The 12,683-nt window shown below is 50.5% G+C and overlaps 6 protein-coding genes across 6 annotated transcripts; 2 read left to right on the forward strand and 4 right to left on the reverse strand.

Moving 5' to 3' along the window:
* Window positions 1-21: 21 nt before the first annotated feature.
* On the forward strand, window positions 22-539 carry BO80DRAFT_442962 (uncharacterized protein; the record flags this gene model as incomplete). Its single annotated transcript, XM_025721306.1, has 2 exons — window positions 22-464; window positions 512-539. The coding sequence occupies 2 exons, from the start codon at window positions 22-24 to the stop codon at window positions 537-539; spliced, it is 471 nt and encodes a 156-aa protein (XP_025577612.1).
* A 556-nt stretch (window positions 540-1,095) lies between these two features.
* BO80DRAFT_402282 (peptidase S41 family protein) lies at window positions 1,096-3,493 on the reverse strand (the record flags this gene model as incomplete). Its single annotated transcript, XM_025717602.1, has 6 exons — window positions 3,269-3,493; window positions 3,077-3,217; window positions 2,776-3,030; window positions 2,605-2,731; window positions 1,664-2,549; window positions 1,096-1,596 (listed from the first exon to the last, which is right to left on the reverse strand). Exons 1-6 carry the CDS (start codon window positions 3,402-3,404, stop codon window positions 1,096-1,098), a joined length of 2,046 nt encoding a protein of 681 aa, XP_025577613.1. The 5' UTR covers window positions 3,405-3,493.
* Window positions 3,494-5,854: 2,361 nt separating this feature from the next.
* BO80DRAFT_423218 (uncharacterized protein) lies at window positions 5,855-6,519 on the forward strand. Its single transcript, XM_025718998.1, has one exon. The coding sequence runs from the start codon at window positions 5,916-5,918 to the stop codon at window positions 6,456-6,458; it is 543 nt and encodes a 180-aa protein (XP_025577614.1). The 5' UTR covers window positions 5,855-5,915; the 3' UTR covers window positions 6,459-6,519.
* Window positions 6,520-7,035: 516 nt separating this feature from the next.
* BO80DRAFT_377260 (putative nucleoside-diphosphate-sugar epimerase) lies at window positions 7,036-7,992 on the reverse strand. Its single transcript, XM_025716692.1, has 3 exons — window positions 7,734-7,992; window positions 7,415-7,619; window positions 7,036-7,331 (listed from the first exon to the last, which is right to left on the reverse strand). Exons 1-3 carry the CDS (start codon window positions 7,952-7,954, stop codon window positions 7,092-7,094), a joined length of 666 nt encoding a protein of 221 aa, XP_025577615.1. The 5' UTR covers window positions 7,955-7,992; the 3' UTR covers window positions 7,036-7,091.
* A 323-nt stretch (window positions 7,993-8,315) lies between these two features.
* Window positions 8,316-11,086, reverse strand: BO80DRAFT_423220 (purine and uridine phosphorylase). The gene is made up of 7 exons (XM_025718999.1): window positions 11,003-11,086; window positions 10,435-10,955; window positions 9,765-10,388; window positions 9,668-9,718; window positions 9,608-9,623; window positions 9,200-9,556; window positions 8,316-9,149 (listed from the first exon to the last, which is right to left on the reverse strand). The coding sequence occupies exons 1-7, from the start codon at window positions 11,014-11,016 to the stop codon at window positions 8,375-8,377; spliced, it is 2,358 nt and encodes a 785-aa protein (XP_025577616.1). The 5' UTR covers window positions 11,017-11,086; the 3' UTR covers window positions 8,316-8,374.
* A 291-nt stretch (window positions 11,087-11,377) lies between these two features.
* On the reverse strand, window positions 11,378-12,641 carry BO80DRAFT_402291 (DUF500 and UBA/TS-N domain protein; the record flags this gene model as incomplete). Its single annotated transcript, XM_025717603.1, has 1 exon — window positions 11,378-12,641. The coding sequence occupies exon 1, from the start codon at window positions 12,548-12,550 to the stop codon at window positions 11,378-11,380; it is 1,173 nt and encodes a 390-aa protein (XP_025577617.1). The 5' UTR covers window positions 12,551-12,641.
* Window positions 12,642-12,683: the final 42 nt, after the last annotated feature.

A 12,683-nucleotide genomic window follows, 5' to 3' on the forward strand; every position in this document is an offset into this window, starting at 1 on the left:
CTCCGCCAACGAGGCGACATCATGACTCACACGGGCCTTCAGAAAACCTTTGATTTGCGCGAGTCGCACGATCGGGCTTTCCTCCGGCTATGTGCGATGGGCCGAGTGGCGACGAAAGAGCTCGGGGAACGGTTCCTGTCCGCATGGTCTCAGCTTCCATATCTAGCCTACCAGACTCTCGTGACTGAGCTGAATATCGATGGCTTGGGCAATGAATGCCCGATAACTGTTTACTATATGTCTGCTTTGTTCGGCAAGGTGCTGCATTTGACTGCGGATTGCTCGGAGGAGAAGCAGGTAAGTGCGATTAAATCTGTCATGATGTTTATGTCGCGTGCATACAACAGCAATGCACGTCACCGATCCGCGCAAGGCGTGATCGTGGAGGTTGATGTCCGCGATCTTATTGAGTTTGTTGAGATTAAAGGTGCCGAGTTTGTTGAGAACCCTTCCATCTTGGATGAGTATGCGTTTCCTAGTCCTCCGTTGAATGATTTCTGGCCTGATTCAGGTGCGAAATTGAACTTAATGAACAGTAGGCCAGGCATATCCGTGCTCCGGAAGTTGCTTGCGATGGTTATAAGCCATAGAATGAGGTTACAAGATGACAGTCGTTTCATGATGATGATGGATTAGTTGTGCTCTTATGTGTATTTGATACATCATTCGTAGGCTTTAGATGATCCTATGATATTGGAGACTCCCTAGGACTACTCCTTACTTACTCTGACCTTATTTTTTCGATCAGCTTCTAGATGTAGCTGAAATATACCTTAGGTTTACTTGTTCCCTGTGAGGAGCAAATTCTGATACCAGAGCTGTTGGCCTCTGGGTTTGGTGGACCTTTCGCCCTGACTAGATGTACTAACCCGTATCATACTTCGCATGTCACGAAGTCTCCTTACATTACTTGTAATAGCCGACTCAATCCACAATGCACCATGTTGTAAAGTATTCATAATAATGCCGTAGTTCACTGCGTTCTGTATCGTTCACATTATTCTATTAGTTCATAACACCTGCTGCCTGTATCATGCCCAAGCGGATATCTCCAACCCACAAAATAAAACCTCATAGTCATAAGAAACGAAATCATCACTCATCCTCCCCACCCCCCACCTCAAACGGAACACACCCCCCACCCCCCCAAACGGCCCTCGCCGCAGCCCCCCACATCGACACCGGCCTCACCACATTCTCATACGTAAAAAACAACCTACAATCCGCCCGATCCGTGACAAACTGCAACGGTACCGTGCCATTCCCCGGCGCATACGCATTCCGGAAATTCAATTCCAACCCGTTCCATTTAAACGGGATATCCGTGAACGCGGGGGTGGAGTTCAGTCGGGCGATTTGTTGCTCGGTGAGGATGGGTGTCCCGGCGGTGGATTGCTCGGTTGCGTATTCGAGCGCCAGCTCGGTGTATTCGTCGATGGTGCTGGATGTGAGGGATTCGCCGCCGCGGACACCGCCCATGCTGGCCATGGGGGCGTATTGTGGGCGGCCGCCGAAGGCGAGGGTTTTTACGCCACCGGAGGTTTTCATTAGTTCCATGAAGGTCGTGCAGGTGGAGCTGCAGAAGCCGTCGGTGATCTGGAGATATTAGTTGGTGGGTTAGGATGAGTTGGGGGGGAGGGGATTGGGGGATGGGGGGGGGCACCATTAGGATGTTTTCGGGGGCGAATGGCGAGGTGGTCGTGTTTTGCTTGAACACGCCGTAGCTGCGGATCGGGGTGGTCCAGGTTGACATGATGGTTAGGTTGGCGACGGCGGCGAGGCTGGACATGTTGGCGCCGAGTTGGTAGTGCGGACCGCTGTATTCCTGCCAGGTCTGGTAGGCGTAGGTCTGGTTGGGGGTGACGCCGGTGAATGGGAGCTCGGAGACCACCTGCCAGGCATCCGAGTCATGAGGGATAGTATTGAAGGCTTGTCCGATGATGTTGGCGACTTCGTGGTCGCGGAATCGGGTAGCGCTGTAAACGGGCTTCTGGGGGAAGAATAGCTTGAAGAGATCCATTCCGGAGGAGACGGTACCGCCTGGGTTGCCGGACAGGTCGATGATGAGCTTCTTCTTGTCGGTGGCCACGGCGGCCTGGATGAACTGGGTGGCGTGGTTGGCGAAGGCTAGGGGTTCATTGAGGCCCATGGCTGCGGTGTCAAAGGAGGGGACGAAGAGGACGGCCACGTCCTGCATATCTGTCTCGTTCAGGTAGTAGCCAGAGATGAGGTTGTAGGAATCGCGCATGACTGGCTCGGGGTAGGCTGTCGGCGCAGCTTTCGTCTGGACCGTGGATCTGGTGGCCTTGCTGCTGGAGGTGCTGTCGATAGTGGAGCAGAAGGCTTCATAGACAGATGTTCCGTTGGGATAAGTGAACTTTTGGCCCTCGTACACCTCGGCCATGGTGGGTACTTGGGCGACCGTGCCGTTGCCGAATGCCACGGTGAACTCGGAGCTGCCGGGCCACCGGCCATTGTTGGAAGTCCAGGCACCATACTCCACCCCATCACCGACTTCACGGGCTGCTGATGGGAACATCTCGTTGTACCTGCACCGATTCTTGTTAACATGGCGATACGACAGTTAGTGGAAGGAATACGTACCGTGCATCTGGGTCCTGGAATCCCAGAGTAGATCCGAGCTGGATCAGGTAGATCACTGCATCGTAGCCATTGATCGTGATAATAGGGGAAATCCGCGTGGAGTTCGTGGCAAGAAGGCCAGCATCATCTGTGGCTGTTAGCGTCGTCAATACAATCGATTCAAGGTCATACGTGTCGTGTAAAGCTTGGGGAGCTGCAGTCCGTCGCTAGAGATTGACACAATAGGGAAGTTGACGTAAAACTGAAAGACTTCCTGTGAGCATAATGTGGTGCTCAGATGCCCGTCATTTGCGGACTGGAATACACGTGTGATATCGTTATCGAACTCGTACTGGCTCGAGTAGTTTCCGGTGGCAGCCTTGATGCGGATGTCTTCCATGCTACCCAAGATGTCTGTGCGGTTTGAGAGGTAACCAGATGGAGGGTCTGCCCGATATTAGTCTGGTTCATGGCTCAATGTCGATGGACTCACTCTTGAGAACATCACTCGTCGACTGCCATTGCAGGTATTCCACCAGCGTCTCCACAAACGAGACGCCCTTCTCGGGCTCGAAGGGCATTGTGAGAAGACATGCATGTGCTAGCTCTCCGGGAACCACAAATCCTCTCGTTTCTATTGTCCATTAGTCTATTAAGATGGCTTAATGAGCTGAAACGAACGCACGGTTTGCATTGGTCGCCTGCTCGTACCGATGAGCGATCTGCTGGCATGGGTTCTCGGACTGTCTGCTACGGGTGGGAGCAGCAGAGACAGCGAGTGCCCATGTAACAGCCGTAAACGGTGCTAAGTGGGGAAACATATTTGATTTTGTTGACTGCTGAAGAAAAACATGGCATTCTACGTCGGACAAAGCACTCTTTATCCTTTCCCACCAGCGCTGCAAAGCGGATCATCGCGGACAGAAATCCATGTGTGGGGTGCATCATGGAGATCCAGCACCAAGAGCAGCGCGTTCTGGAAGCAATCGTGGCTATTGTTGCCTGCTTAGCGCGGTGGACAGGATCCTGGCCCCCAAATCCTTGCAGTGCCTCGCTCACAGCCCCAAGTGTGGTCCACCTGGCGGAAGCCAGCCAGCCCTGCATGGTGGGCCATGATAGCATAGGATTTGGATCGGCCCTGGACAGCATGACAGGATCGGCTTGGGTGCTGATTGCAAGGACGCGATAGGTTAAATCGCGTGCACTGTGGGAACATTAGAGCAAAGCCGATGAAGGATTGTCACTTTGTTTCCGTTCCGGGAAGTCCGCCAGGCTGAGGCTCAGCTTACCCCACACCATGGAGAAGATGGGAGGTGATGATTCGTGAGAGTAACAGTTTTTTCACAGTAAGCATTTAGGTCGAGCTAGCTCACCACTAGTGATCACTGAACCACGTTGATTCGGTGTTAAGTCCGTGGAGCATCGTACCATGCCGCTGCATCTCCACCCGTAGTCAAAAATGGGATCTCGCAATATGACAAGGTGGGCTTGTAGAGCTGCTACTGAAATAGGTCACAAGTGTTCAGGCAGTGCTGGATTGTGCAACGCGACGGAACCCTTGATTATCCCCGTAGACATAATCTTTCGAGATAGATGCATCCAGACTGGTCTCTGCAGAATAGAAATCCTTGCAATGCGGCTTGCGCGTGAATTTCGAAACCTGGCATAAGCATGGAGGAGTTGTTGAGTGATACAACTTCCAAGGCGCACACTGGGCACCAGCAACACTAACCCATGGTGCCTGACCGTTGGGCGTCCTGATTGGTTTGCTTGGATGTGGTGATATTACCGGATATATTCATCCGACGGTTGTTTGTCAAAGCGACCGATGGATATTTCTAGCGCTGATGGTTGTCAGTCTGTCGACGGGTGTGGAGTCTGGATCAGCCTCTCGCTACGGTTCTACGGTTCAACACTGCGCCCGCCCAAGCTTTTCGCTCTCGAGTCAGCCGCAGTACTACGAATTTCGAGTGTCCATGAATGAGCAACCCCATGTTAACTGGGATATCTCCAAACATATTGTGTACATATATGCCCTGTGGTCTGTACTCCAATCTAGATACAGCTAGGTATATGGAATCGTGAGTTTTCAAGTTCCGCTTATATCTTTGCTAGGACCTGAATTGGTATCAATCAGGTTTCGATTTTGTTGGGGGTATTCAAAAAGTCCGATAGATTGGTAGTAAGGGAATCATGTTCCTGTACCATATGTAGTTTTAGGCCCTTCCAGCATCGCTATTGTATAGAATCCATCCTTGTATTGTAAAAATTCTGGAATTGAATCTTCGATAAAAAATTGAGCCACGGAGAATGTGTCCAGTATGTCTTATGGGAAGCATATAGAAGAATACCTTGTTCATGTCTAATGCAGAATTTGCATAGTTTGGCTAACACTATGTCAAAGCTGAAATAAAGACGATAATGTATTCTTCATAATCTTCAGACGCACAGTCTGCGATGTCATGGACGTTTTGATTGGGCGGCAACAAGATGCAAGGCTGGCGCCAAAGTGGTTGCTACGACTGGTCCACGTTGCAAGGTTGGAGAACAAGAGTTTAGAAAACGACACCTTAAAGCGTCGCAGTTGTGCCAACGCCATGTACCTTCCAGATGAGTGTTTGTTGTTCACTTACCTCATTGTTGTCCTCACGGACACATGGGCGGAGTGGTCTCCAAAGCCTGGCCAAGGGCGAGTAAACTACCATATCCAGACCCCCCCAAAAACGAGGCTTTCCACATAGCAATTATCTGCGGTTGTGCAAGCCACGCGCTTACAGTCATGACCTTATTTGATGAGCAATTCGATTATACTGCAAATTCCGACCAAAAGGCATCCGACACCTCGCACGAATATATTACCGGAAGAATCGGATTCCACAATGTCGTTCTCACCCATGTTCCCCGAGCCGGCAAGGTCATAGCTGCAAAGGTAACCTTGAATCTTCGCAGAAAATATCGTCACATCAAGCTCGCGTTGGTGGTGGGTGTTTGTGGCGGACGTCCAGTTCGAGATGATGGAGAAAATATATGGCTTGGCGATGTTTTGGTGAGCAAGGGTTTGGTGTAGTATGACCTGGGACGGAAAATTCCTGGGGGGTATGTCCATAAGGATACTCTTAAGGAATTCCCTACTGAGACCGAGGGGGGAAGTAGCCTCGTTCATGGAGATGTTGTGTGTCCCGGAGCGGCGTCATTGCATGGAGGCTGCAGTGAGTCGAAATCTTGTTGCTCTCCAGCGGGCAGCCGGACCGGAAATACCTCGTTATCCTGGGCAGAACAGTGAGATTCTCTTCGCGCCCACGCATTGTCACAGGGCTCGTGGCAGTGGTTTTATGGAAGAGCATCTGAAAGCCTCATATCGAGGGTCTGGTGCTATTCAGACTACTTGCCAGCAGTTTCAGTGTGCCTTGGATGAACCACAGATCAGTCGGAGGCGTTCGCTATCCTCTGATGTTTCACCAAAGCCATCCATCCATTTTGGCGTGATTGCATCTGGGGATGAATTGTTGACAACTGGCGAAGCGCGGGATAGCATCGTCTTGAAGGAGTCAGTGATTGGATTCGACATGGAGGGAACCAGTCTGGGGGTGTGGGCTGCATTTCCATTCTGCATTGTCATCAAAGGTGTTTGCAACTATGCAGATGGTCATTATACTGAGCGCTGGCGAAACTACGCTGTTGCGACCGCAGCAGCAACCGCCAAGGCAGTGCTGTCGCAGTATGTCATCAGCGATGAACCAGTGCCAGACACTGATATGAAAAGGTCGGTTCACAAGCTTGGATGGTCTTGCATATCTTCCACATATGTTTACTGTATTCTGATGTTCATATCGGTTGCAATTCTGGTATATGGCTGGTTCAGGCTGAGTACCTGATTTGTAATCCATCACTATGGCAGGGTCCACGCAGGTTGAAAACAATGAAAACAAGATAGGGCCGACCCTAGTCGGGGCACGAGAAGACATACATAAAGCCCAACCGTAAATTGTTGAACGAAATAATTGCAACCATCGTAGCTGCAGTCCAATACTCACTTCAGAATCTGCTACACCTATCCGCTGCCGTTGATGTCCAGTGAACTCTAACCATGAACTAATCCACACAATGCAATTATAGTGCCAGGGTTAAATCTACACTATAATAGGATTAACCATCCATCAAGGTTCCCTTTCGAATCAGGACCAGGGGACTCACCCGACTGGACCGGTATGTTTCTATTGCCACCTCCCTTCTTGCAATGCTGCCGTGATGATTGAACCCTTTATTCTTAAAAGATGTATCACTATCGATGGTGAAACTGTTCCTTTCAAGACGGGTCTCTGAAATTCTCCTTCATACATATATCACACCATTACCAAGTGAGCAAAGCTAACATTGCTACTAGGCCATCCTATACCTACCCCAATTACACCCCATATCCGTATCTAATACGCGATCGCAAATCATCATATACCATTAACAACACATAACAATAGCCACTATATACTTACCACAACGATATTATACCATCAACTGCAATCCCACCTAACCAACCTCTCATTCTCCAACTCCCTCTGCCCATCCGCACCCCTAACCACAACATCCACCAACACCCTCCCCAAAACATCCACCCAAATCGACGGTCCCAACCCAAACACCACCGTCCTGACACTCCAGCCTCGCTCCAGAACCATCGCCGGTCGCGCAATATACACCTCCACGCCCTCACTACCCCTCTCGTACGCAATGAGTTCATTCTCAACTTGGCCCTATTTCTCTTAACACCACTTTCAAATCGTAGACCCACACCCCATACTCGGCAATGAGATAGGGGAAATGGGATAAAACATACCCTAACCTTCCTCAACCCCCCCGCAACCCATAACGTCCGATTCTGATCCCGCTCCGCCATGCCGCCACTTATGTATACGAATCTGAACTTTTTCCCTGGGGTATCAGGGGCGAGATATTTGTCGAATGCTCGGATCGCGGCCATTGTATACTCAATATTAATTCGCCGGGAAGTGCTGGTGTCGCCTCGGTTGGTTCCTAGGGCCCTGTTCTCATACATAGTATTGTTAACCACGAGCAATACATCCAATACACATGATGATATCTATGAATGTTCAAAGGGAAAAAAAAAAAAAAAAGATTATAGGGGAGGGTCATACCAAATACACCCCTCCGCGCCCTCTAAATCCCGGAGTAAAGAATCCGGATACGTAAGAAAATCATCGTGAATTCGGACAGTGAGTTTGGGGTTCGAGGTGACGGTCGCGGGGAGGGCGCGGCGGGAGAGAGCGATGATGGATGTTATGGACGGGTTTTGGAGACATTCTGTTAGGATGGAGTGGCCGATGAAGCCGGTCGTGCCGGTGAGGATTAATTTCATGGTTTTTAGGAGATAGAGGGGGTTTGTGGAGATGAATTGTTGTGAGAGGTTGTTGTGAGATGGGTGGTCGGTTGGTGATGTATTGGGGGTCGGAGATAACGGGGTTAAGGCGTCAGTCGCATTTTACTGTTGCATCTGGCTTGGGTCTGTTGACTGGGTGGCTTACGTGTTAACGAAGTTGGTAGATTGTAAGTCAGCTGGAGATATCTTACTATGTTGGGTCGAGTGAAGAAGTACATTATCGTGATCTGTTATCTTGGTTCTGAAGGAGACCAGTCATGAATGCCGTTAGACATGGCTATCGATTTACTTGATATTACCTCGTATCTAATTCCCATTGCGTGTTATTGCCAGTAGTAAGCGATGGAGAAAATGTCATTATATAGCTTTCTCTTAGATCTAAGCAATTGTATGTAGTACTCATGTCGGTCCTCCACGCCTGATTTGTGTACTTCGATGAACCTCGTTCTCTGTTAACACATCACTTGGAACTTCTCCCGGGTATGTTACTGGTTTCTCATCCAAAGGTAGACTCGCGCCAGACAAGGAAGCGGTGTCTGTAAAGGGGTCTTCAGACCATGGACCTGCTGTCGATGAGGACATCTCCGCCAGAATGTTATTGAGTACGTCATCGGTAATAACGTCGAAGAAATTGTGGTTGAAGGACGCAAACGCATTTTCTAGCTGTGTATTACTAGTCAGTGCATTGGCGGTCGTAGAAACTGAATGTGTCGATTCTGATTCACTTGCAGGGGCTCCTAGTGGCCAATCCTCAGCTTCATATCTATTTGTTGCTTGCACGTTGAAAGCCAATTCTGGGCCTGGTGCTGGTTCCGTGTGACTAAGGGGATGGTGTAAGCATGATTCCATCAAGTTGCTAAAGGACGTCATGTCAACGCCCTTGAACAGCTCGCTTAGTATATTGTCACATGCTATCGCATTTGAACTGCCATGGCTCTCCGCGTCTGTGGTCGGGGCGATGGCGTTTGAAGGCGTGGACATGATGGATGAACCAGCTAACGACGGAGTACCCTGATAAATATAGCTCTTTCCAGGAATTGTTTCTTGCCTGCTACCTTGAAAAACAGTACTTTGCCCATCGCGGCTCCGTTTTGGGATAGTATGATTATCATCATCTGGCAGCTCAACCACACGATTTGCCTCTTCAATGTTGAAATCTAGCCGACAATTGTGGCTTTATGACACCTGTTAGAAACACCCCGCAGATCTGAGCTGGCAGCTTACCATGTCACCCGCTTATTTTGTGGCACTGTCTCGCTGTGCACTGCATGGCACCAAGGACAGGTATGCTTTTGGGAGGTCTTCCCACGCCTAAATGTGATATCCATGATGATCTTGGTGCCTGGCGTTATTATATGCTGCCAGTTATGAATTTCAGCCACAGGATCCCCCATATCACCCCTGTGTGATTCCTTCCGGCTGTCGCCAGATCTTCGTATCTTTCGAAACAGGATCTTAAGTGGTGGGGGTACCGAGCGACTTTCTTCCATATAATCGACCAGCTGCTCGAGTTTATCCTCCATCCTTTGCATCTGCGATACTGATTCAGTCCGAAACTGTTGCGCCAAGTCTGTATTGTCACTAGAGCGACATTATTGATCGTGCCTCGACATCTGGACAATGTGAGCTCACCTCGATCGTCGCGCAACTTGACGGTGTTAGCATGATCACACAGATGCAAGAAGCACATACCTTGTATTAGAGAGTCAAGCTTAGCATTGACATTATCGAATTCCTCGCGCACTAGAAAGGTTAGAAAATGGACGGTCTATCTCTGAGATGTACGAACGTATCCCTGGTAATTTGGCAGCCTCAGTCATGCACTCAACATCCACCGCAGGAATCACCTGAAGAAGCTCCTTCGTATATGCTGCAGCCGTTGCAGCGGCGTACGGCTGCCAGCGCTTGTTCTTGTGAGTATCCGCGTAGTCGGCAATGCCTCGCACCACCAAACAAGGGAAGTTGTTCATGAGTCCGGCTGCTTCCATCTCTACACAAAGGATCTTCATCTCTTGGCGTAGTCTCTCTCGAACAGTACCACTTTTGACTACTCTATTTGCCGATCCTATCAGACCGTAATGGATAACGGGATCATTGTTCTCGCGTTGCTTTCGCATTACTGCCTGAGTGGGGTCACAGCTGGTGCACTCTTTCTCATTCTCCTCGTGAGCATAGTCTGCATGAAACAGCCTGTCCTGCTCAGCACCCTGGTGACGAAACTCTTTCGCCATTCGCGGATATCGATCCAGCATCTCTGCAAGAAAGTGAGAAGTCAGACTTCCTTCCCTGCGATGTCGTGCCTGTAGCTTCAATACGCCAGTTCGGAGTTCATGAGGAGGCGCATTGAGCCATCCGGTGCGCTGTAACTCGTTTTCCATGGTGGCTTTGCCGAAGTCATATTGTATGACACCACCTGCATGATCAGACCATGCTCATCACGTTCAAGTGTGCACACTTACCCAATGAGTCCGTAGGCTTGCTAACCACTATATCTCCTAACCGGATATCCTCCTCTGGATCGTCACTAGGTACCCCAGGAACACCGCCACCAATGCCAACCATCAGCCCAAACCGTACCTTCGGGAAGCTTCGAAGAAGGTTAGCCGCCGCAGTCGCAGCGCTGTTTGTTCCCATGCCTCCCGTGGGCAAGCAGGTGATAACGATATTGTGCCTCCCGATTCTCCCAAGGTTGTACGCATTCGGATCGCTCCCAACTCGAGGAAGGGTCGGATGTATTTCATCCAGCATTGCCTCTGCGGCTGCCAGCTCAACCTCGAGAGCGCAGATCCACCCGATTGTGTAGTCATCATGAGAGAGTGATTTGCGATTGTTTCGAGGTAGACATTGAGAGAGCGCAGCCGGTTGTGCTTGAAAGGGGTTGTAGCAGCGAGGGGATAGCGTGGGGGAGGCAGGCGGGGAAATGCGTTGTCGCTTTCTCCAGCTCTCATCGAGTGACTGGCATGGGGCATGTCTTTTCAGCCTATCGTCTACTTAGATATAGTCAGATCAGGAGAGAAGAGGGTGCACCTTTCGGGATTCATATTTCAAGGATATAATATGGCCGGTCGGTGGTTGAGCTGTCAGCCATGGTACTGTGGGACGCAAGAGGGGTTCGAAGATGAAGAGAAAGTCGCGGTGGAGGTCAGAGAGCGCGAGGCTGTGCTGATACGCATGTCACCTGATTTTGTAAGCCACCACCAATAGGGGACAATTGGAGCTAATTACCTGTCTTGGCAGATCCGAGCTCAGCAGAGAATACGAGGATCTGCAAAGCAATGGAATAGTGTGAATGGAGGCATTGTCATAAATCGTGATTATCATGGAAACTCTATAACTAGGTACATTGCAAAGCGGTATCACCGGAAAGAAAAATAAATCATGCTATCCCGTTATCCAACTCAATCACTGCCGATAGTATGAGTCCTGAGCACCTGTACCCGGGTGATATTGCTGTGGCGGCGGAAACTGACCACTGGGGCCGGCATTATATTGTTGAGGCGGCCCACCCGGAGCTGGGTATTGTTGAGACTGTTGATATTGACCACCTGGACCAGGAGGATATTGATGAGGCTGTTGATATTGCGTTTGAGGCGGGGCCGCTCCAGTCTGCACCATGGGAGTATGCTGAAGGTCCTCGGGCGCATAGTCGCTAGGGGTCGGACCCGTAGGAATCTGAACACCAGCAGGCGTCTGATCGAAGTTCGCATCTCCCTGCGCGGAATGAATCGTGTGCGTCAACATCCGCACGGACGGGTTGTCAGAACGCGCCTGGCCTGCCAGAATCTCCTTGGCAGGGATCTTTCGACCATAGAACCTCTCGTTCTCATCTGTCCGCTCAATGACGATTGTTCCGTCGATCTGCACACCCGCATAAAATCCCCGACTCTTGACGTAGGACCAGATCGGGGCTCTCCGCTTGTGTACCTCTGACTCCAACACGCCTCCCATGCCAATCGGGCCCGCAGCGACAGTGACCTCGCTACCCAGCGTGACTCGGATCTTTGTAAAGGCTTCCAGTGCCTCGTAGGTATTGATCACCATCACACAGTCATAGATATCCGCGCCCACCAAGAAGCCCAGACCAGCGGTATGCAGCAAAATCCCCGACGGAGCACTCCACTCTCCAGTCTCTGGGATCCTCGAGATCAGGATTCCACTGCCACCAGCACCACTGAACCACAACCCTGTTCTCATCGCCGTAAAGATAACCAACCCCTTGGCCTGTCTGATCACCTCCGAGGGGATCTTCTTAAGCACCTTCGGCTTTCCGCGGGGCTTATCGATCTTCGGTTTCGCTCCGTTCTTCGCGTCGACAGGCGGCGGTGCCTCTGCGGCCGACTCGTCCACGTACACACCATCCTTGCAGAAACTGCGGAGGATACGAGCGACTTTCTCACTTTCCTTATCGAGGGTCATGGGCCAGAAGGCCTCGGAGCCGAGTTTGTTGCTAAGTCGGTTGACAGGGCCGCCTAGTTTATCGAGAGCACCCCAGGCTTTGTCGAAGCCCATTTTGCCGTAGGTTTTAGTTTTTCCCCACATGGAGCTGCCGGTGTTGGCCGGTGGTTGTTGCGACATTGTGAGGATCTGCAGGAAGGTATGCGGGGAGGTAGAGGATGTTATTGGAAGTAGCGGGTATTCCGGTATATGTAGTTAGGGAGGGTATATAGATGAAATAATAGTGATTCTGCAAAGCCAAAGTAGGAGCAGC

Source organism: Aspergillus ibericus (genome assembly GCF_003184845.1).
Source record: "Aspergillus ibericus CBS 121593 unplaced genomic scaffold BO80scaffold_10, whole genome shotgun sequence".
Taxonomy (NCBI): domain Eukaryota; kingdom Fungi; phylum Ascomycota; class Eurotiomycetes; order Eurotiales; family Aspergillaceae; genus Aspergillus; species Aspergillus ibericus.